The sequence below is a fragment of the Oncorhynchus masou genome, chromosome 29, assembly GCF_036934945.1.
Source record: "Oncorhynchus masou masou isolate Uvic2021 chromosome 29, UVic_Omas_1.1, whole genome shotgun sequence".
NCBI classification, from domain to species: Eukaryota; Metazoa; Chordata; class Actinopteri; order Salmoniformes; family Salmonidae; genus Oncorhynchus; species Oncorhynchus masou.
In genome coordinates, this window is record NC_088240.1 from 78,168,905 (window position 1) to 78,194,211 (window position 25,307).

At 44.7% G+C, this 25,307-nt stretch overlaps 1 protein-coding gene across 2 annotated transcripts; it reads right to left on the minus strand.

Moving 5' to 3' along the window:
• Nucleotides 1-16,166: 16,166 nt before the first annotated feature.
• On the minus strand, nucleotides 16,167-25,065 carry LOC135520643 (hepatic leukemia factor-like). 2 transcript variants are annotated; one of them, XM_064946347.1, is made up of 5 exons: nucleotides 24,422-25,065; nucleotides 23,901-24,162; nucleotides 21,438-21,887; nucleotides 18,994-19,274; nucleotides 16,167-18,876 (listed from the first exon to the last, which is right to left on the minus strand). In XM_064946347.1, the coding sequence occupies exons 2-5, from the start codon at nucleotides 24,085-24,087 to the stop codon at nucleotides 18,661-18,663; spliced, it is 1,134 nt and encodes a 377-aa protein (XP_064802419.1). In that variant the 5' UTR covers nucleotides 24,088-24,162; nucleotides 24,422-25,065; the 3' UTR covers nucleotides 16,167-18,660. The 2 variants fall into 2 exon arrangements, with proteins under 2 accessions (XP_064802419.1, XP_064802420.1); XM_064946348.1 differs by having other exon boundaries at nucleotides 19,009-19,274; nucleotides 24,422-25,058.
• Between the last annotated feature and the right edge of the window lie 242 nt (nucleotides 25,066-25,307).

Consider the following 25,307-nt stretch of genomic DNA (forward strand, 5'->3'; position numbering starts at 1 on the left):
CACTAACCTGATAAAACATAAATATGACTAATACACTAACCTGATAAAACATAAATATGACTAATACACTAGCCTGATAAAACATAAATATGACTAATACACTAACCTGATAAAACATAAATATGACTAATACACTAAGCTGATAAAACATAAATATGACTAATACACTAGCCTGATAAAACATAAATATGACTAATACACTAACCTGATAAAACATAAATATGACTAATACACTAACCTGATAAAACATAAATATGACTAATACACTAACCTGATAAAACATAAATATGACTAATACACTAACCTGATAAAACATAAATATGACTAATACACTTAGCTGATAAAACATAAATATGACTAAGCGGTGAAGCAGGGGTTAAATGTTTCAGAAAGTGTGTGTTTTTCATACAATACATCATTCCAACTGACATATGCATTGGGATGTGATACATTATTACATGTGAGTCAGTAAAAAGCATATTAATGGCCTAGTTAACAACAGTAATGCAGACAGCCCAGTCTCTACATAATGAAGTTCCTCCACTTCTGCCCCTTACCATCCAGCTCTCTCTATCCTTTGTCTGCCATCCTGTCTCTCCCTCTCCCACCGTGCCTCTTCTAACCTCTCTAGCTCCCTAACTTCTCCCTCTCTCACCCTCCCTCTCTCTCTCTCTCTCTCTCCCTCTCTCTCTCTCTCTCCCTCTCTTTCCCCCCCTCTCTCCCCCTCCCTCTCTCTCCCTCCCTCACCATCCCTCTCTCTCTCACCCTCCCTCTCTCTCTCCCTCCCTCTCTCACCCTCCCGCTGGGTCTCACCTTGTATCATGATACTGTTAGTTTAATGGCTGTGATAGGAGAAAACTGAGGATGGAATTATTTTTCATTAATTAAAATAAAAACATGTTTCTTCCACTGAGACATGACAGAGTATTTTGTGTAGATTGTTGACAAAAAAAATCAATGAAATCTATTTTAATCGCGCTTTGTAACACAACAAAATGTTTAAAAAGTCAAGGGGTGTGAAAACTTTCTGAAGGCTCTGTATGTCATCCACTGGTGGTGCCTATGTGCTGTTGAGCATAATACCATTCATAGCCTACACACATACAGAAACACACACACATTGTTGAAAGACACACACACACACATATCAGCATGTAACTAATGTGCATAATAGGATTCATAGAAAACACAGGAACACAACACGCAAATACACACACAGAGCAGTGTTTAGCTCATGTGAATAACGGGATTGAGAGAAAGTTAACAGCATTCGGAAAGTATTCAGATGACTTGACTTTCTCCACATTTTGTTACGTTAGTTTTATTTTAAAATGTATATATTTTAAATGTGTTCCTCATCAATCTACACACATAATAACCAAATTAAAACAGGTTTTTAGACATTTTAGATATTTTATTAAAAGTAAAAAACAGAAATACCTTATTTCCATAACTATTCAAACCCTTTGCTATGAGACTCGAACTTTAGCTCAGGTGCATCCTGTTTCCATGAATCATCCGTGAGATGTTTTTACAACTTCACTGGAGGCCACCTGTGGTAAATTCAATTGATTGGACATGATTTGGAAAGGCACACAACTGTCTATATAAGGTCCCACAGTTGACAGTGCATGTCAGAGCATAAACCAAACCATGAGGTCAAAGGAATTGTCCATAGAACTCAGAGACAGGATTGTGTCGAGGCACAGATCTGCGGAAGGGTACCAAAACATTTATTTAGCATTGAAGGTCCTCAAGAACCCAGTGGTGTAAGAAGCTTGGAACCACCAAGACTCTTCCTAGAGCTGGCTGCCTAGCCAAACTGAACAATGGGGGGGGGGGGAAGGGCCATGGTCAGGGAGGTGACCAAGAACCCGAGGGTCACACTGACAGAGCTCCAGAGTTCCTCTGTAGAGATGGGAGGACCTTTCTGAAGGACAACCATCTCTGCAGCACTCCACCAATCAGGCCTTTATGATAGTGGCCAGACAGGAGTCACTCCTCAGTAAAAGGCACATGATAGCCTGCTTGGAGTTTGCCAAAAGGCATCTAAAGACTCTCAGACCATGAGAAACAAGATTCTCTGGTCTGATGAAACCAAGATTGAAGTCTTTGGCCTGAATGCCAGGAGTCACATCTGGAGGAAATCTGGCACCAACCCTACGGTGAAGCATGGTGGTTGCAGCATCATGCTATGGAGATGTTTTTCAGAGGCAGGGTCTGAGAGACTAGTCAGGATCGAGGCAAAGATGAACGGAGAAAAGTACAGTGAGATTCTTGATGAAAATCTGCTCTAGAGCTCTCAGGACCTCAGACTGAGGCGAAGGTTCACCTTCTAACAGGACAACAACCCTAAGCACACAGCCAAGACAACACAGGAGTGGCTTTGGGACAAGTGACGGAATGTCCTTGAGTGGCCCAGCCAGAGCCCGGAATCTAACCCAATCGAACATCTCTGGAGAGACCTGAAAATAGCTGTGCAGCAACACTCCCCATCCAACCTGACAGAGCTTGAAAGGATCTACAGAGAAGAATGGGAGAAACTCCCCAAGCTTGTTGCGTCATACCCAAGAAGACTTGAGGCTGTAATCGTGCTTCATCAAAGTACTGAGTAAAGGGTCTGAATACTTACGTAAATGGCATATTTCAGCGGGGGGTTATAAATTTGCCTAAACGTCTAAAAAAACTTTTTTTGCTTTGTCATTATGGGGTATTGTGTGTAGACTGATGAAGGGGAAAAAACAATGTAATCCATTTTGGAATAAGCCTGTAACCTAACAAAATGTGTAAAACGTCAAGGGGTCTAAATACATTCTGAATGCACTGTAGGTGTGAGATGACACAGCAGACAGGGAGAAGTGGAATGGGGGGGACTCCTCTTCAGCATACATAGTGGTCAACACCTCACATGTCCCTTTAACTGGCCAGGTGACTCATATAACAATAACCTTTGTAGGTTATAGGTGTTGCAGGTAGTCATAGCTATGAGTCAGGAAAATGAAAATCCTCTGTGAAAACAGGAATCTGAAAATAGATTATGCTAACTAGCTGATAAGCATGCATACTGCTGCAGAGAGAGAAAGAGTGACAGAGAGAGAGTGACAGAGAGAGAGCAAGAGTGTTATAGAGTGACAGAGTGACAGAGAGAGAGAGAGAGAGAGATTGACAGAGTGAGAGAGAGACTGAGAAAGAGAGAAAGAGATGCGGCATTAGTTGTGTAATCGCATGGATGGCTCATTCCTGGAAGTATGAGAGCCTCTCGTTCGTGGAAATATAAATATCAAGAGAGGCTCTTTGTAGGGGAGTTGAAGTGACCTCAGATTTATAGGGAGGGATGTTCGATGGGTATTGTGATATGCAGAGTAACGACAGCAGGTAGAGAGTCTTCTGTGTAAAACTCTCCCATAGACACACATGAGCAACATCAAAAGGAGTCAGTTCACTGAGTGTTTTTGAAATATATCTAATCCTATACGTAGCAATATACATTCTGTATGGGTGGAGTGAGTGAGTTGAGTGTGTGGCTGTATGGGGAGTGAGTGTGAGTGCCTGGAGCTGGGTTGGTTCAGTGTTCTAACTGTGGCCCTCCTCTCTCTGTGTGCTCTCCAGCCTCCCTCCCTCCCTGCCTGCCTCCCACACAGCCAGGGCCCAGTGTGAAACTACTGTTGGCTGACAGGTAGCTCTGTCTTAAAGGAGTGATAGTGAAAGCAGAGAGATATCCATAGATGACCAGGTGGTCAAAGCTGTGCACCTCTTTCCCAGTCAAGTCCAGCCCATACACACACACACACACACACACACACACACACACACACACACACACACACACACACACACACACACACACACACACACACACACACACAGCCCAGTTCTGCTTCAACAAACTAACACACTAAATAGCCCAGAGCTGCTTGCTTGTCCTTGGCTCTCTCTGAGGGGAGAGACCTTATCAGGGGCCTCTCAGATGGAAAGGGAAGAGAGGAGAAGAGGATGAGAGTAAGAGAGGATGAGAGAGGAGAGGAGAAGAGGGAACAGCATGGCCCAAAGCTGCATGAGCAAGAGAGCTCTCTGACTGTGATCCGTCGCCCACACACACACACACACACACACACACACACACACACACACACACACACACACACACACACACACACACACACACACACACACACACACACACAGCTCTTTGACACTTTATCTGTGATCCACCTCCTACACACATTCAATATATACACAAAATCTCTTCCTTTCTCTCACCCCCCTCTCTCACTCTCTCTCTCGCTCTCGCTCTCTCTCTCGCCCCCACCCTCTCTCTCTCACCCCTCTCTCGCTCTCGCTCTCTCTCGCCCCCCCTCTCTCTCTTCCCCCCTCTCTCTCTTGCCCCCCCTCTCTCTCTCCCCCCCTCTCTATCTCCTCACCCTTTCTCTCTCTTGCCCCCCCCTCTCTCTCCCCCTCTCTATCTCCTCACCCTTTCTCTCTCTTGCCCCCCCTCTCTCACCCCCTCTCTATCTCCTCACCCTTTCTCTCTCTTGCCCCCCTCTCTCTCTCCCCCTCTCTATCTCCTCACCCTTTCTCTCTCTTGCCCCCCCTCTCTCTCTCTCTCTCTCTCCCCCCCCCCACTCTCTCTGTCTCTCTCTCTTTCTTAAACTCACACACATACACACATCTATTTGACACCCTGACAGTGATCTACCGCCCACTGCCTCTCAATAAGCACGATGTAGCACAGCTCGAATACACACAGAAAGACACCCAGCCAACCTACTGCCTGTCTCTGTGAAGGAGCTCTGTGAGACTGGGACATGGACACACACACACACATGCACACACACATACACACATACACACATACACAAATATATCACACTATAAGTACACACACTCACACAAACACAAACATATAACACTATAAGTACACACACACACGCAAAAGTGCACAGAGGACACAAATGCATGCAAACCTTCACACTCTTAAAATACACACTTGATTCACACACTGAAACACACAACAGTTAAATAAAGGTTAAAAGAACCCAGCCAGGAGGAGATGAAGACGAGAACATGCTCTTTCACCCTATCTGGCACAGACACTGTGAACTAATCAAGCCCTGCCTCTCTCTGGACTGCAGTCCTAGTATCAACAGCTGATCGTCCCGTTGCTAAGGCAATTTAGAGAATGGGCCCTGGTTACACAATGTCTCAGTCTATGCAAACAGACAAACTGCCAACAAAATAACACCATCACAGAGGGCCTCATTCCTGAGGTACACACACACACAGAGAGAGAGAGAGAGAGAGAGAGAGAGAGAGAGAGAGAGAGAGAGAGAGAGAGAGAGAGAGAGAGAGAGTGAGAGAGAGAGAGAGGGGGGGGGAGACCTAGAACCTAAAAGGGTTCTCCTATGGGGGCAACTGAAGAACCCTGGAGAAAATAACCCTTTTTTAAAAACAACTTCTGGGAAAAAAGATAAGCAGAATAGAATATGATGTAACACATAGAAATGGACTGAATAGACCAGAGGGAGTGAATTATGTTTTATTCCATTCACTGTGCAGTATGTGCTTTCCATTCCATTCTTTGGGTGCGGCAGGTAGCCTAGCGGTTAAGAGTGTTGAGCCAGTAACTCCCTTGAGCAAGGCAGATAATCCCCCAACAACACCTGCTCCCCGGGTGCCAATGACATGGATGTCAAGTAAGGGAGCCCCCTGCACCTCTCTGATTCAGAGGTGTTGGGTTAAATGAGGAAGACACATTTCAGTTGAATTCATTCAGTTATGTAACTAACTAGGTACCCCCTTCCCTTCCCCTTCCCTATTTCCAGGGTACTTCTAATGAGCAGAGATAATGTTATCTAAATTGCATCCAGAACATTCTGCCTCTCTGCTCTGTTCTTGTACCCACCTGTGCAGTTGGGATCATCACTGCTCCATTGTCGGTCGCCTTGGCAACGACGGATGGCTGCATCCAAGCCATTGGGCAACATGTAGCCTGTGTCGCAACGCACCTCGAGGAGGGCAGAGAAGGATGGAGTGGGAGAGAGGAGGGAAGCAACAAACTGAAAAGGCACTTCCAGATGGGGCATCACTGGTGATGATGTAAAGCCATGTCTAGTGCCCTCATTTCCTCATTTGGAACACACATGAATATCTGCAATGATTAAAATAATTATCCCTCGCAGCTAAGGCTTAACTGACAAACCAGAACACAAACACGTACCTGGAGCCACACAGCTGAGGCCACACTGACAAACCAGAACACACACACGTACCTGGAGCCACACAGCTGAGGCCACACTGACAAACCAGAACACAAACACGTACCTGGAGCCACACAGCTGAGGCCACACTGACAAACCAGAACACACACACGTACCTGGAGCCACACAGCTGAGGCCACACTGACAAACCAGAACACACACACGTACCTGGAGCCACACAGCTGAGGCCACACTGACAAACCAGAACACACACACGTACCTGGAGCCACACAGCTGAGGCCACACTGACAAACCAGAACACACACACGTACCTGGAGCCACACAGCTGAGGCCACACTGACAAACCAGAACACACACACGTACCTGGAGCCACACAGCTGAGGCCACACTGACAAACCAGAACACACACACGTACCTGGAGCCACACAGCTGAGGCCACACTGGCCGTCACACAGACACTGGCGCTTGTTGCCACAGTCCTTGTCCTGTGTACAGGGTTTTGGACACGTCCTTCTCCGCTCGTTACCCAGCAGCCTCTCTGGACACGCATCAGATGCCTGGACTAAGAGAGAGACAGAGGTGGAGATGTGGCCCTCTAGCTCAGTTGGTAGAGCATGGTGGATGCAACGTAAGCATGGTGGGTTTGATATCCGGGACCACCCAAATGAGAAAACTATTTTTTTTATGTCTGCATGACTGTAAGTCACTTTGGATAAAAGTGTCTACTAAATGGCATATATTATTATAATATGTCAGGGGTCTTCAACCTTTTCTTGCCCAGGGACCCCCTCCCAGGGACCCCCATCATTCGTTAGCCCCCCAAATAAATTGCATGTCTTGTCTTATCATCAGGTGAATGACAATGGCAAGGAGAAGTAATCAGTATTCTAAAATGAATAGATCTGATAGACTGTTTTTCATTATGTTGACCTCTCCACATTGTAACGGGAAGAGGAAGTGGAAACTCTATCATAGCCTATTAGCTAGAAAGGTCACTCCAAATACATGTTCAATAATAGCTGCTGTTTAGCTGGTTATACAAAGTTTATCCCTGTGTTGGGAGAAATGTAGGTCCAAGACAAGTCAAGAAAGCTTACTTTCTTAATTGGCTCCAATAAGTGTAATTTTCTCAATATTAGGAGTTGAGAAATAAAGTTGGCATCATTAGATAGAAGATATTCTCCTATTTTCTACTGTTGATATGTAATTCAAAATTCCTACCAGAAAAACTACCAGCATTTTTACACTTGCTCCTGTCTGTTCTAGTTCCTGTTTTCTAGTTTTTCCCGGTTTTGACCATTCTGCCTGCCCTAACCCTGAGCCTGCCTACCATTCTGCCTGCCCTAACCCTGAGCCTGCCTACCATTCTGCCTGCCCTAACCCTGAGCCTGCCTACCATTCTGCCTGCCCTAACCCTGAGCCTGCTTACCATTCTGCCTGCCCTAACCCTGGGCCTGCCTACCATTCTGCCTGCCCTAACCCTGGGCCTGCCTACCATTCTGCCTGCCCTAACCCTGAGCCTGCTTACCATTCTGCCTGCCCTAACCCTGGGCCTGCCTACCATTCTGCCTGCCCTAACCCTGAGCCTGCCTACCATTCTGTACCTTAACCTTGGGCCTGCCTACCATTCTGTACCTTAACCCTGGGCCTGCCTACCATTATGTACCTTAACCCTGAGCCTCCCTACCATTCTGTACCTTAACCCTGGGCCTGCCTACCATTCTGTACCTTAACCCTGAGCCTGCCTACCATTCTGCCTGCCCTAACCCTGGGCCTGCCTACCATTCTGTACCTTGTCACACCATACTGTATTATTGACTCCTGCCTGCTCTGACCCTGAGACTGCCTGCCGTTCTGGGCCTTTCACACCCTATCTGGATTACTGACCTCTGCCTGCACTTGACCTGTCGTTTTGCCCCTGTCCTAGTAATCAACTTTTGTTACATAGACACTGTCTGCATTTGGGTCTTACCTGAAAAGTGCCATATACAGAATAAAAATATTCCCAAAATACATCCTGTTTGCAATAAGGCACTAAAGTAAAACTGCAGAACAATTGGCAAACTAATTCACTTTTTCCTGAATACAAAGCATATTTTGGGTGTGGTGCAGTGGTCTAAGACACTACATCTCAGTGCAAGAGCCGTCACTGCAGTACCTGTTTCGAATCCAGGCTGCATCACATCTGGCTGTGATTGGGCGGCGCACAATTGGCCCAGCGCCGTCCAGGTTTGGCTGGGGTAGGCCGTCATTGTAAATAAGAATTTGATCTTAACTGGCTTGCCTAGTTAAATAAAAACAAATTGTACAATCCAGGTGTGCAAAGCTCTTAGAGACTTACCCAGAAAGATCCACAGCTATAAGGTAATTTGAACGTGTTGACTCAGGGGTGTGAATACTTAAGTAAATTAGATATTTCATTTTCAATAAATTTGCATTTTCAACATTTCTAGAAAAGTGTAATAAGTCCAGGGGTATGAATACTTTCTGGAGGCACTGTAGATAGATGAATCAAATCAGACCTTGCCCAGGAGAGTGAAATGGAGAGGTCGGAACATGAAATCATGGTTGAAATGTGAACTGAAGTTGAAGTTGGAATCAGATGGGGCCTTTTTTCTATCAAACCTGGTACCCAGGTTTTCAGAGGACAATTTTCTTCTGGCACATTTGTAGGGATTCATGTACTCAGGTAAGCAAAGTTTACTGTGATGTGCAGAATGTAAACCTGGTTACAGTTTGCAGTTTGATAGAATAGGGGCCTAAATCTGATTCCAATTTGGACATCTAGTTCTATGATTTCATCTCTTCCTAGGAATCCATTGTATTTTGCTTCCATGTGTTTAACATAAAACACATAATTAATTCATATCCGCAAAACAGCATGGACTGTAGCCCAGCACGCACACACACACAAACACACACACAGAGAGAGACACCCCCTTAATGTACAGCACATCTGGAACAGAGAAAGAGGGGTCCCCCAACTCGTGTTCTCTCATGCTGACAGCTGCACATGTGTGACCAATTAACGGCATATATTCATATACTGTACACACAGGTGGACACAGGGACCCACACACACTACATACACACAACTGTGCAAACACATACACAGACATGGTCTCTCATACAGCTGCAGTACACTGCCCTACCATAGCCGCAAGTAGGGGTGCTGAGGGTGCTGCAGTACACTGCCCTACCATAGCCGCAAGTAGGGGTGCTGAGGGTGCTGCAGTACACTGCCCTACCATAGCCGCAAGTAGGGGTGCTGAGGGTGCTGCAGTACACTGCCCTACCATAGCCGCAAGTAGGGGTGCTGAGGGTGCTGCAGCACACTGCCCTACCATAGCCGCAAGTAGGGGTGCTGAGGGTGCTGCAGTACACTGCCCTACCATAGCCGCAAGTAGGGGTGCTGAGGGTGCTGCAGTACACTGCCCTACCATAGCCGCAAGTAGGGGTGCTGAGGGTGCTGCAGCACACTGCCCTACCATAGCCGCAAGTAGGGGTGCTGAGGGTGCTGCAGTACACTGCCCTACCATAACCGCAAGTAGGGGTGCTGAGGGTGCTGCAGTACACTGCCCTACCATAGCCGCAAGTAGGGGTGCTGAGGGTGCTGCAGTACACTGCCCTACCATAGCCGCAAGTAGGGGTGCTGAGGGTGCTGCAGTACACTGCCCTACCATAGCCGCAAGTAGGGGTGCTGAGGGTGTTGCAGTACACTGCCCTACCATAGCCGCAAGTAGGGGTGCTGAGGGTGCTGCAGTACACTGCCCTACCATAGCCGCAAGTAGGGGTGCTGAGGGTGCTGCAGTACACTGCCCTACCATAGCCGCAAGTAGGGGTGCTGAGGGTGCTGCAGTACACTGCCCTACCATAGCCGCAAGTAGGGGTGCTGAGGGTGCTGCAGTACACTGCCCTACCATAGCCGCAAGTAGGGGTGCTGAGGGTGCTGCAGTACACTGCCCTACCATAGCCGCAAGTAGGGGTGCTGAGGGTGCTGCAGTACACTGCCCTACCATAGCCGCAAGTAGGGGTGCTGAGGGTGCTGCAGCACCCCCTGAAAAATATAAATAAAAAAAAGAAATACAAAATCGGTGAACTGGGCCTTTATTACTCCTGTATGAGTGGGGAAATTCACTTACAAATGCAAATGCATTCAATAAGTTTGCAGTCAGGAGTGTATCAGCATGCCCCAACCATAACACACAACCAAAACCACAGCCTATGTCAATACAACAAAGACAGGAACAAATATTCAATATACTCGTCTCCAGCAGGTATATCTCTCTGGTCACCCCCAGAACCAATTCTTCCTTTGGCCGCCTCTACTTCCAATTCTCTGCTGCCAATGACTAGAACGAACTACAAAAATCTCTGAAACTGGAAACACTTATCTCCCTCACTAGTTTTAAGCACCAGCTGTCAGATCAGCTCACATATTACTGCACCTGTACATAGCACATCTATAATTTAGCCCAAACAACTGCCTCTTTCCCTACTGTATTTATTTATTTTGCTACTTTGCACATTCTTCCATTGCAAATCTACCATTTCAGTGTTTTACTTGCTATATTGTATTTACTTTGCCACCATGGCCTTTTTGCCTTTACCTCCCTTATCTCACCTCATTTCCTCACATCGTATATAGACGTGTTTATACTGTATTATTTACTGTGTACTCCATGTGTAACTCTGTTGTTGTATGTGTCGAACTGCTTTGCTTTATCTTGGCCAGGTCGCAATTGTAAATGAGAACTTGTTCTAAACTTGCCTACCTGGTTAAATAAAGGTGAAATAAAAAATGAAATAAATCGCAGTGCTAGCTGTGACACCAGAGATTCTGGGTTCGAGCCCAAGCTCAATCGTAGCCGGCCGCGACCGGGAGGTCCATGGGGCGACACACAATTGGCACAGCGTTGTCCGGGTTAGGGAGGGGATGTCCTTGTCTCATCGTACAGTGAAAGTATTTCCCAACAGTGCAGTAATATCTTTAATAATAATATTATTAAAAAACACAAGTAGTAAGTTGAAACAGAAGAATGCAAATATATATACACAGTCAGTGCAGGCACCGTATTCAGTGTGCAGGGGTACTGTTGAAGTGGGTTTAAACTTAAAAAGTGACTGGTAGCAGGATATACATGTTAACAGGGCTGAAAAGTGACTGGTAGCAGGATATACATGTAAACATGGCTGAAAAGTGACTGGTAGCAGGATATACATGTTAACAGGGCTGAAAAGTGACTGGTAGCAGGATATACATGTAAACAGGGCTGAAAAGTGACTGGTAGCAGGATATACATGTAAACATGGCTGAAAAGTGACTGGTAGCAGGATATACATGTAAACAGGGCTGAAAAGTGACTGGTAGCAGGATATACATGTAAACATGGCTGAAAAGTGACTGGTAGCAGGATATACATGTAAACAGGGCTGAAAAGTGACTGGTAGCAGGATATACATGTAAACAGGGCTGAAAAGTGACTGGTGGCAGGATATACATGTAAACAGGGCTGAAAAGTGACTGGTGGCAGGATATACATGTAAACAGGGCTGAAAAGTGACTGGTAGCAGGATATACATGTAAACAGGGCTGAAAAGTGACTGGTAGCAGGATATACATGTAAACATGGCTGAAAAGTGACTGGTAGCAGGATATACATGTTAACATGGCTGAAAAGTGACTGGTAGCAGGATATACATGTAAAAATGGCTGAAAAGTGACTGGTAGCAGGATATACATGTAAACATGGCTGAAAAGTGACTGGTAGCAGGATATACATGTAAACAGGGCTGAAAAGTGACTGGTAGCAGGATATACATGTTAACATGGCTGAAAAGTGACTGGTAGCAGGATATACATGTAAACAGGGCTGAAAAGTGACTGGTGGCAGGATATACATGTAAACAGGGCTGAAAAGTGACTGGTAGCAGGATATACATGTAAACAGGGCTGAAAAGTGACTGGTAGCAGGATATACATGTAAACAGGGCTGAAAAGTGACTGGTAGCAGGATATACATGTAAACAGGGCTGAAAAGTGACTGGTAGCAGGATATACATGTAAACAGGGCTGAAAAGTGACTGGTAGCAGGATATACATGTAAACAGGGCTGAAAAGTGACTGGTAGCAGGATATACATGTAAACAGGGCTGAAAAGTGACTGGTAGCAGGATATACATGTAAACAGGGCTGAAAAGTGACTGGTAGCAGGATATACATGTAAACATGGCTGAAAAGTGACTGGTAGCAGGATATACATGTACACAGGGCTGAAAAGTGACTGGTAGCAGGATATACATGTAAACAGGGCTGAAAAGTGACTGGTAGCAGGATATACATGTAAACAGGGCTGAAAAGTGACTGGTAGCAGGATATACATGTAAACAGGGCTGAAAAGTGACTGGTAGCAGGATATACATGTAAACAGGGCTGAAAAGTGACTGGTAGCAGGATATACATGTAAACAGGGCTGAAAAGTGACTGGTAGCAGGATATACATGTAAACAGGGCTGAAAAGTGACTGGTAGCAGGATATACATGTAAACAGGGCTGAAAAGTGACTGGTAGCAGGATATACATGTAAACAGGGCTGAAAAGTGACTGGTAGCAGGATATACATGTAAACAGGGCTGAAAAGTGACTGGTAGCAGGATATACATGTAAACAGGGCTGAAAAGTGACTGGTAGCAGGATATACATGTAAACAGGGCTGAAAAGTGACTGGTAGCAGGATATACATGTAAACAGGGCTGAAAAGTGACTGGTAGCAGGATATACATGTAAACAGGGCTGAAAAGTGACTGGTAGCAGGATATACATGTAAACAGGGCTGAAAAGTGACTGGTAGCAGGATATACATGTAAACAGGGCTGAAAAGTGACTGGTAGCAGGATATACATGTAAACAGGGCTGAAAAGTGACTGGTAGCAGGATATACATGTAAACAGGGCTGAAAAGTGACTGGTAGCAGGATATACATGTAAACAGGGCTGAAAAGTGACTGGTAGCAGGATATACATGTAAACAGGGCTGAAAAGTGACTGGTAGCAGGATATACATGTAAACAGGGCTGAAAAGTGACTGGTAGCAGGATATACATGTAAACAGGGCTGAAAAGTGACTGGTAGCAGGATATACATGTAAACAGGGCTGAAAAGTGACTGGTAGCAGGATATACATGTAAACAGGGCTGAAAAGTGACTGGTAGCAGGATATACATGTAAACAGGGCTGAAAAGTGACTGGTAGCAGGATATACATGTAAACAGGGCTGAAAAGTGACTGGTAGCAGGATATACATGTACACAGGGCTGAAAAGTGACTGGTAGCAGGATATACATGTAAACATGGCTGAAAAGTGACTGGTAGCAGGATATACATGTAAACAGGGCTGAAAAGTGACTGGTAGCAGGATATACATGTAAACAGGGCTGAAAAGTGACTGGTAGCAGGATATACATGTAAACAGGGCTGAAAAGTGACTGGTAGCAGGATATACATGTAAACAGGGCTGAAAAGTGACTGGTAGCAGGATATACATGTAAACAGGGCTGAAAAGTGACTGGTAGCAGGATATACATGTAAACAGGGCTGAAAAGTGACTGGTAGCAGGATATACATGTAAACAGGGCTGAAAAGTGACTGGTAGCAGGATATACATGTAAACAGGGCTGAAAAGTGACTGGTAGCAGGATATACATGTACACAGGGCTGAAAAGTGACTGGTAGCAGGATATACATGTTAACAGGGCTGAAAAGTGACTGGTAGCAGGATATACATGTAAACAGGGCTGAAAAGTGACTGGTAGCAGGATATACATGTAAACAGGGCTGAAAAGTGACTGGTAGCAGGATATACATGTAAACAGGGCTGAAAAGTGACTGGTAGCAGGATATACATGTAAAAATGGCTGAAAAGTGACTGGTGGCAGGATATACACTAATGTTAATGGCAATCAATAACCAATGAACAGCAGTGTAAGGGTAGTAATACATCAATAATAATTTTAGCAGCAGTGTAGGTGTGTAGTTGTTAGCCATTTAACAGTCTTATGGCCAGGGGGTAGAAGCGGTTTAGGAGTCTGTTGGTCTGAGCCTTAATGCACTGGTACCGTCTGCCAGACATGAGCATGGAGAACAGCCCATGTCTCGGGTGGCTGGAGTCTTTGACCATTTTGGGGGATTTTCTCAGACAGATAGTGTACTTCCTGGATGGCTGGGAGTTCGCCCCCAGTGACGCGTTGGGCCGTCTACACCACCCTCTATAGGGCCTTCCGGCTGAGGGCGGTGCCATACCAGACAGTTCTACAACCAGTTAGAATGCTCTCGATGGTACAGCTGTAAAAGTTCCTTGTGATCTGAGGGGCCATGCCAAATCCTTCTTCACAACTGTGCTGGTGTGAGGGGAGCATGTTAAGTCCTCAGTGATGTGGACAAAGGAACGTGAAGCCCTGTTGAGGTGGGTGGCCCCCCTGTTTCCTATAGTCCACGAACAACTCCTTGGTCTTGCTGATGTTGAGGGAGAGGTTGTGTCTTGCCTAGTGTAACGGCCGTTGTTGGTGGAAGAAGGTGAGGACCAAGGTGCAGCGTGGTATGTGTTCATATTTATTCAAATGAACACGGAAATAACACAAAAAAATACCAAAGAGAACCGACCGAAAACAGTTCTGGCTGGTGCAGACACACAACAGAAAACAGTCACCCACAAAACACAATAGAAATCAGGCTCCTAAATATGGTTCTCAATCAGGGACAACGATTGACAGCTGCCTCTGATTTAGAACCATACCAGGCCAAACACAGAAATAGCAAATCATAGAAAAACTAACATAGACAACCCACCCAACACACACCCTGACCATAATAAAACAAAGACATAACAAAATAACTAAGGTCAGAACGTGACACCTAGTTAAAAAAAGGTTCAATAAATAAATACAAAAATAGTGCACAGGGGCAGTGTCATGCTGAAACAGGAAAGGGCCTTCCCCAAACTGTTGCCACAAAGTTGGAAGTCTAGAATGTCATTGTATGCTGTAGCGTTAAGATTTCCCTTCAATGAAACTAAGGGGTCTAGCCCGAACCATGAAAAACAGCCCAGACCATTTTTCCTCTAAACCCAGATTTGTCCGTCAGACTGCCTGATGGTGAAGCGCGATTCATCACTCCAGAAAACGCGTTTCCACTGGTCCAGAGTCCAAAGGCGGTGAGCTTTACACCACTCCAGCCGATGCTTGGCATTTCAATTTGTTATCTTAGGTTTGTGTGCGGCTGCTTGGCCATGGAAACCCATTTCATGAAGCTCCTGGCGAAGTTGTTGTGCTGAAATAGCTTCCAGAGGCAGTTTGGAACTCGGTAGTGTGTTGCAACCAAGGACAGACCATTTTTACGTGTTACATGCTTCAGCAGTTGGCGTTCATGTTCTGTGAGCTTGTGCAGCCTCGGCCTACCACTTCACAGCTGAGCTGTTGTTGCTCCTAGACGTTTCCACTTCACAGCTGAGCTGTTGTTGCTCCTAGACGTTTCCACTTCACAGCTGAGCTGTTGTTGCTCCTAGACGTTTCCACTTCACAGCTGAGCTGTTGTTGCTCCTAGACGTTTCCACTTCACAGCAACAGCACTTACAGTTGACCTGGGCAGCTCTAGCAGGGCAGACATTTGATGAAGTGACTTGTTGGACGGTGCCACGTTGAAAGTCACTGAGCTCTTCAGTAACGCCATTCTACTGGCATTGTTTGTCTATGGAGATTGCATGGCTGTGTGCTTAATTTTATCCACCTGTCAGCAACGGTGTGGCTGAAAGAGCAGAATCCACTCATTTGAAGGGATGTCCACATCCTTTTGTATATATAGTGACTATCTTAAGATGAATAAGAGCGTTTTCTAAATAACAAAAATGTAAATGTAAAACGTGAGTAAATATAAAGAAAACAGAGAAGCAGTAAGTAAGAACAATCTTTTATTTGTGTTTTCGGGAAAGTTTGACGACATCCCCATTGCCAGCACTGAGTGGGCTGGAACAGTGGACACCACCGGTGCAGATGGGTAGTTGTAGTTCAATAAAAGTCACTATAACATCATCCACGTCAGGGAGATCAGGAACAACATCCAGTTGGGAGAGCATACATACAGTCACTGAGGTGAAAATAGGCTGCAGAAAACCAAGAGGAAAACTGTGGCTAGCGTGCATAGTCCATACACAACTAGAGAACTGAACAGACGTGTACAGTCAGAAGTGCATGGGATTCTACCGCTGTCGTTCTCCAGGTATGAGATGAGCCAGCGAGATTGTGGAATCCATGATCAACAGAGAAACCCAGATGGCCGCCATCCTCTGGGAACTGTATTTCCGGATAGAAACTGTCCATAGGGGTTATGAACAAACCAGTGGCCCTCGAGGGACCAAAACAGGATGTACATGGTGCAGGGCAGGAAGTGACATAAAAACAAGGATGCATGTCTGAATAGTCTCTCTGTGAGGATAGCTTGAGATCAAAGATGCTTCAACACGAAACAAATCATGTTCATCCAAAGAAATAAAATCATTCAATTATATATAACAGCAACAATAGAGGGGGGTAACAATAATCATAATCATAGTAATGGTAGTTATTTATAACATCGTTGAGGAAAAGAAGCACTATCACTGGGTTGACTGGGCCCTTTCTCTCCCCTGGGTTTAGTGAGTCGGTGGTGAAACATGACACTATGTGGATACTAAGACGATGCTCAACAACACAGAAATGCCGGAAAACTGACAGAAAGTATCAACAACCTTAATAAATCAACATTTTCAATTTTGGCTTTTTTATTAGTCCCAGAAATCTGAGAATTTAACATCATTCCGATCGATGGGGAGAGTAATAATAGCATAATCTGGAATGATAACCTATTCCCTCAGTATATGGGAGAATAGGGTCACATTTGATATGACACCCTACCACAAACCCCATCTCCTGGAATATAATTTGCATATACGCAATCATACACACATCTCATCTCTGCAACATTCACACTTAGCATATACCTATGTAAAATACACAAACTGGTATATTCAATATAGACAATATTTATCTTCTACCAATAATAAGAATGCTATCTAAAATCATTAATATTGTACAGTAACACAAGTGTGCTTTTTCCTGGGTAGTTGGTGGACTATTTAGGAGGGTGTGAAGACATTGTGGTATTATGTATACAATCTAGAACCACAGAGACCGGTTGTTAGGATTGGTTAAAGGTAAAAGTAGCCTTTTCGTGATTGGTTGTAAGCGACATTAACCGTGTTGGGATTGGATCAATTCGATATAAAAAAAACATAGGAAGGAAGAAAACATCACAATGCAGAGAGAAGATCAAAACGGTCCACTGTAACCAGAACAACTCAAAAATCCTACCAACCCAGCTTGGGCAAGATATTCTATATCAGTTAGAACTGACAGCAATCTAAAAGGACAAAAAGTGACAGAAAGAGAGCGAGAGAGAGAGATGGCCAAGGGCTCAGCAATATGAGTTCCTAGTATACATAATAAAAACTAACAGTCGCCCCATCCATTAGCTGTAGTGTGATTGAATGCCCTGCTAGTCTTGGGGTCACAGAATACAATTCTCTATATGACAGAGGAGATAGTGCAGCTATAATCAAATGTAAGAGCTGTTGCACCAAAGCCCAGACATCTAGACAACTACTAAACAGTCCAAACTGTTAAAGGTTGCAAAAGTTGTAACAATATGAAGGACTTGTTATTTACAAACACTGGACAAGTGCTGAAGATTGTGCTGGGTTAATAGTGTTTCTCCCATTTCTCTCTCGCTCTCTCTCTCTCTTTCACTTTCCTATTTCAGCCCAAACCCCATCAGTTAGAAACACAACAAAGAAAACAAATTAAGTGCTTGAGTAAAATCCACAAAGAAATGTTGAACTGTACAATTTTAAAATAATTTTGCTCGCTATTTTACAGTTTAAAATGGCCGCCTTGCCTCCTCGTCCCTGACTCTGAATGCTGTCTAAAAATCCCTGTCTAACACCTCTAAAATAGCATCTCCTTTATCAATCTACTGTAAAAAGATATTTTGTCATAGCCCTCCATCTCTCTATATCTTACATCTTTCCCATTCATATAGAAAATATACAAAAATTATTTCCAAAATTTGCTCCCCCTCTTGTCTTAATATAAAAATATACAATTCTCCGATATCAAAATCCTCAAAGTCACGTTTTCTTCTTTCATCTAAAGGGGCAACAGTCCTCCAGGTTATGTAATCTCTCTGTCCCTAACCTTTAACCCTGTCCACTCTTACATCATCAAAACGTGACACCTGAGCTTCTTTATATCACCCTTCTCATCGTCTCATACATTCAACATCATCATCATCGTTATCATCATCATCATGTCACCCCATTCCACCCATCAGTTCCTTCTCTTTCTCCTCCTCTTCTTCACTGGTCTCCATGGCGATTCTCATATTTGTTGAGAATGTTGCGGCAGCGACCAAGCTCCTTCCTCATGTCAGCCACTTCCTGTCTGAGTGCCTGGTTCTCTCTCTCCAGGAAAGCGGCGCGGACCGAGATCTGGTTTTCCTTCAAGCGCCGCGCATCACGAGAACGCTTGGCTGCCTCGTTGTTCTTACACCTCCGGGACCAGTACTTATCATCCTGAAAGAGGAAGACACCGTTAGATACAGACCTACTGACATTACCTTGTGGAAAATGATCTGACCCTGGACCAGAGGTTAGGGACAACTTCTACCAACTCTTAATACTTCTACCTACTCTCTGACTACCAACCTTGAGGTCTGCTGGCACCAGCATCTTGCGGGCCTTCTTGATCATGGGCTGTGGTTTGAGTTCGTCCTCGCTGAAGCGGTGTCTGCGGGGGTCGAAGGCGTCCTGGCCGGGCACGCTGGACAGAGCCACGTCGGCCGCGTCGGGTTCAAAGCCACCCATCACGTCTGGACCGTTGGATGTGGGCGTCATGAGAGGAGTGCAGGACGAAGAGGAGACGGAGGAACCAGGCGAGCCGCAGTCGTCGTTCATGCTCGATTGACTGCCTCCTGAAAGAGAGAGAATCGGTTGTTATTTTCTTATTAAACCTTTATATGAACCAGGAGATTCCATGTAGATACATTATGACTCACTGACCTCTCAGGTCCATCAGAGAGCAATAACACACAGCATTTATCTACAAGTTAAAATAAGTAAAGTAAAAGAGCTGTAGAGCTGATAGGCTGCAGTTACAGACCATGTCCACCAGGTGGTGGAAGGGAGCTACTTTCTGCTCTGAGAAACTAATAAACAGGAACGTTTTTCTCCCTGCTTTCAAGTGTGATTTCTACAGCCCAACTTCTTTCCAACTATCGTGAACGTGCGTTTCACTTCAATATGAATCAATTATCATGGAGAAATTTAACTCAAATGGGAACTTTACATGTGCAAGAGCACTTTTCTCACCTTATCTTGTGTATAAAAATTCAATATCACCCTTTTAGTCAGAGTATATATTTCAATCCTGGTTTAATATTATTATCAACATGCCCAGACTCCTATAAGGCTGGTTTTAACAGTTTTCTTGAAATGTTTCTAAAAACTGTTATACAACCGTCATCCCACCGCTTGAAATCAGTTCCCTGTGTTCTATAAAGCTCACTCACCCCCTTTAGGGCCTAATGCACATAACACCTTGACATTCCTATCGTAAAGACTCCAAACAGCCTTTTCCTCTTCCTATTCCTCCTTTACGAGAACACAATCAGAACACAGCCTACACTACACCCACCTCGAGTTAAGTCGATGGTCAGGTGTCTGAATGAAAACTCAAATCAGATCATTGTGTTACACTGTAACGACTATGTAGCAAACACATCATCCAACCCGCAATATCAAATTTGGCTTCATCAATGCTTCTTTTACATTAATATCCGATTTGTCTCGTAAATGTGAAAGTGTCGTATTTAACTCATGTCTAAACTGTCTAAAGTGTATTATTGTGACATGTGATATTGGAATACAACTGAAATGCAGCTAAAAAACAACCAGTTTATGAAGGGTTAAATACAATGGCTACTGACATTCCCCATCTACTGTACAGCACCACATCTTAATCATTACTATCTCTATAAATCTCTCTCTTCTGCATTCAAACATTCCATTTTAACTTCAGTATCAGCAGGCAATGGGAACCTCTTCCTCCCCCCTCCCTCCCTCGCTCTCCCTCCCACCCTCGTGCCTCTCCGCTCCTCCCAGTCCTCCGGTTGGCCCTGCCTCTCGTTCTCTTGCTCCAGTGCTCACAGCCTCGGCACGTGAAGGGACACTGCACGTGCACATTGCTGTAGCGTGTGAGGTGAGGAGAGATTTAAAGACACGCGATCACAAACACTCACTACACACACCTACTTCCTCTCCCTCCCCTCCTTATCTCTGTCTTGATCTCCCTATGTACAGTAAGACCTTAGTGTTCAGTAAATGGCTGTTTGAACCTGAATTGAACATAAAACCGACCAAACCAAACCCCTTTGTCAGCGCTGTGAGATGCATTTGTTAAATGTCTCCTCTGTCTCTTTCTCTCTGGCAGCCTAAATGTTAAACCTAGCTCAGTGTGAAGGGTAGTTTGTAGCCTACAGGAAATTCCTGTCGTTGCTTTCTCAACCCCTCCTTGTTGTTCCCTCTCTGTCAAGTTAACTCAGCGTTAAGGGATTCCATTTGGCTTCACAGAAAATGATGCTTGGTCACCATAGGAGAGGAGTTGAATATGAGTACTGAGGACAACTTAAAGAGCTGAATCACAGGAAGAATTTGTGCAGACTTTACTACAGCCTTCTCTCTAAGGACATAACCACCCTGTATTGATACAGGGTCACCATGGTAACTGCCATGTCACTGATCCTCCATTTTAGTCCTTCATCTAGTTGCCACTTCACAAGGCCAAAACAACATGGCACCATAATCCTTGCTTCATTTGGCCAAACTGGACCACTGAATACATTGTCGATACCATGTGAACTACGATACATTCACCAACCACCCACCACCCCTACAATCCCTTTCCATAGAATCACCATAAACCATCTCAATCTCCACCCCTCTCCCCATGTTCCTACTGAAGATGTGTACAATAAACAGATGTCCACTGTTCCGTATTGTATCCATGGGATAAAATCATCATAGAAATCTCTGTATGTTGCCCTCCCCTCCTCCGACACCCGGTTCGGGTTACTCACCATAGTCAAGTCCTCCCTGCATGTTGGACTGGGCCACCTCCAGGCCGATGAGCGACGGGGAAGATGAGGATGACGAGGAGGCTGAAGAGCAGGGTGGGGGCGATGAGGGGGGGCACTGGGAACTCTGGTTGGGCACCGCCGACTGGGAACTCTGGGATGGGATCTGGGCTGTACTGGAACTGTTCTGGCCGTGGACTCCGCCCATGCCGTTCTCTGTGAGGAATTCCTCCAGGTCCATGTACTGCAGCTGGAAGAGGCCTCCTTCCACTGGCAGGGTCCTCTCCCACAGGAGGGGTCCCAGGAACGCAGACTGGTTAAATCCTCCAGCTCCTCCTCCGCTGCCGTTACTGTTGCTGCTGCTCACCCCGCTGCTGCCGCTACGCATGTTGCAGCCGCCGTTCCCACCACCCAAGGAGTCCTCATCCATGTCTGTGATGGTTCTGTCTTTGTCTGGGATGGTGGGAGAGAGACAACATGGAGGTTATTGGTTAGTAAACGATGGACAGGGGTTGGAACTCTCAAGAGTTGTAGTTGTCGCATCAAATGTTTGACCCTTGGTGCTGTCAGAGGTGATTTTGGGATTATAAAGTAAAATAAAAAGTGTCATGGTGTCCCACTATATACACTCCCTCAAGTCTGGTTCCTCACAAGGTTTCTTCCATATACACTCTTTGCTTTTCAGTTTTGGGGGGCGACGACTTAGGGTCATATGACAGGATATAATTATCTTATGTCCAGAGCTGTAGGTGTACTTGTAAACCTATTTCATTTAATTCAATGAGACAAGAGGGTGCTATGGCCCAAGCCTCATAGCTGTTGAGGCCCAGAGGCACAATTATCCTATAGATGTGTCAACTCTACAGATACTGAGAGATAGATGATATCTGTGGAATGGTGTGACAGTTGGATGCTTCAGCTGCACTGCTATGCGCACAAACACCACTGAATGCTTCAGTCAGACCTTAACAGATGGTCATACAAGAAACTGCACAAGAATCCAAATCAGAATGCTGGATGAAAAGCAATATGGTTTTTACTACATGTCTATGTCCATATTTGGTGAGACAAATGAATTTGGTAATATAGGCATCCATACCACAGGCCTCGCTGGTACTGTTTAGCATGTCAGATATTGTACCAAAAGATGTCGTCTTAATCTGCATGCTAATCTAAAACTATGCCAGGGGATCGGAGGGGCGGAGATTATAATCCATATGAGAACATCATGCTCAGCTCACAGCAGAGTGCAACATGGGATGGCACCATCATTCTACTGGACATTTGGGGGTCATAATTGGACAGTGAGTGACCTTTGTGTTTGGATAAAAGTGTTTGTTATGCTTAATGACCATGTAATAACGTAATGGCATATTGGTTTCCTTACCCTGTAAACTGTCTATGGATAAGGTAATGACAGTAGTTTCCCAGGCACTGTTTCCACATGCTAACGTTTTAGCATTTGTGGCACAAATCCTATTCAAGTCATGGAACTGATATTAGCATGTCCAAATCATCCAAAAGTATCTCAAGTTGACTGTGAAGGTCAACAAAGTCACTTATAGATGATTTGAACATGATTACTATCCCATAATATGCTTTCTGGTTTACTGCTCTATACTATAGGAGTGGTTGGATTCGATTAACATTTTCCAACAAGTATTTGATCCTACACTCTTAGAAGCAAGGGTTCCAAAAAGGTTAATTGGCTCTCCCCGTAGGAGAACCCATTTTGGTTCCAGGTAGATCCCTTGTTGGTTGCAAGTAGAACCCTTTTGGGTTCCATGCAGAACCCTCTACATTGAACCCAAAAGGGTTCCACCTGGAACCAAAAATAGTTATTCAAAGGGTTATCCTATGGGGGCAGCCGAAGTACCCCTTTAGGGTCTAGATAGCACCTTTTTTTCAAGAGTGTAAGTTCTATACTGATACAAAGTTTCCCTATTCTGGTCCTGACCTGTATTATCAGTAGTAAAAATACAAACTGACCATGAATCAGTTCTAAAGGACAACTTCCACCACCATGTATATCCTATGGTGTGTGTTGGTTGCAGAATGTCAATCATGAATCATCATTCAGAGCTGAGTTCTGTACTGAAGAACCACACCAGTATGTATACCTTATGTGTGTTACTTCCAAACAACAGGTCAGACTGTGGTGCATGTGTCATGTCATGTGCGTGTGACAATGGCAGGGCCAGATATTAAGTTATGCTGGTGAGCACAGCTGTCTTCACTGTACTGTACTCAATTGAGTCAGGCAGACAATGGAGACTGGTAGATATGATTTCATTTGAATGTCAGTTACAAAATATGCTAAATAACAGAAAAACAACATAGGCATGCAGTGTCTGTTAGTTTAATTGCAGAAAACTCCATCAGCAACATTGTTGCACTGTAGAGCCTTCAGTGGCAACTGCATGATAAAAATGTAACAATCAAATTTAATCAAAGTTATCGTCTCACCTTTAACGTCGCAGCAGTCTTTGAGAATTGCACGGTCTCCCTTCATCGGATGCTGCAGGAGGGATTTCAAACTAGCCATGGAGTTGAGGTGTCCACCGCTGATGGAGCCACCAGACTGGTTGCCGAACTGTGGGCTCGCGCCGGCTGGGAGGTCCGGGGTCAGGAGCTGGGTGAGCTGCCTGGACATAGTTGGCCGGACCTGGTTGTTGATTAGGATCCTGGGGCGCAGGCGGAGTCGAAATGACTGGCAGATTGATCGCCGCTATTCAATTAACGAGAATATTGAATTAACATTTATTATAGTTAGAATTGGGTGCAATGAATAGTATATTTGAAATGACATTACAAACTTGTTGAAATAATATAAAACGCATATGTGAGTGCATATCTCGACAAGATATGAGAACATTAAAGTTTGACTCCCAGGCTCAGTATACCAGAGTGTAGCCTAATAATAACAAGCAATAATTGCAAAACGTGTCCCTTTGATTTGTTTAGAATGTCAATAAACATGTTCTTACCTTTCCCTCTATTTAGGCTATGAAGTGTTCTTATATCCACTGTTGTATCATTATAATAGACAGTATTCCAGTATATATGGTCAACACTATATTATTTTAAATCCCCGGTGCAGATCAAGATGTTATTCTCCAATAGAGACCAGTTGTAAACGTCAAACTAATGACTGGTGCCCATGGTCAATTCAAAGGTGGACAAAATAAAATCCGAGCTGGAAAACAATAAATTGTTGTCGAAAAATATCCTGAGTTGATCAACACACCAAACAAATGACGATTCAAAAATGATCCTAATGAAACTCGAAGCAAGGGAAAAGAATGTCCTACTCCACAATGCCAAAATAACAAATAATGAAGAGCGAAAAGCAGAGAAGGCTCTGAGTACGCGCACCTATTTGTCGGGTGACAAGCTGTATTACTTTTTTCTTTAAGCTTTCCTGTCGCTCTATCGTTCTTTCGGGAGGGGGGGTTCTTCTTTTCCCCCGCGTACTTTGTGGAGCCAATGTACTGAAGCACGGGCTTGGATTTGGGCTGCGCGACGGCTGTCCTCTCAGCTGGAACGAACACGGGCAGTTCACGTGACGTCACAACTCATAGGGCAAGGCGCGAGAGAAGGCATGATTGGCTTATTTGTTCAATATGCATGACAAACACACAACCCCCCTCGTGCCACACCTCGAGGGGGCACGACAAGCACTTGTTGTTTGTATGCTCATGGACAGACGGACGAAAACAAATGGACAGTTAGCAATCACCCGCCACCGTTATCATTATGACTTTGAATTAACGTCTTTAAATGACACTAGCAACTGAGGGGACCTTGATACATATCCTCTATAGAACGTTCATCTAGGCATACAGATTATTGCCCAAATAGAATGCCAATGTG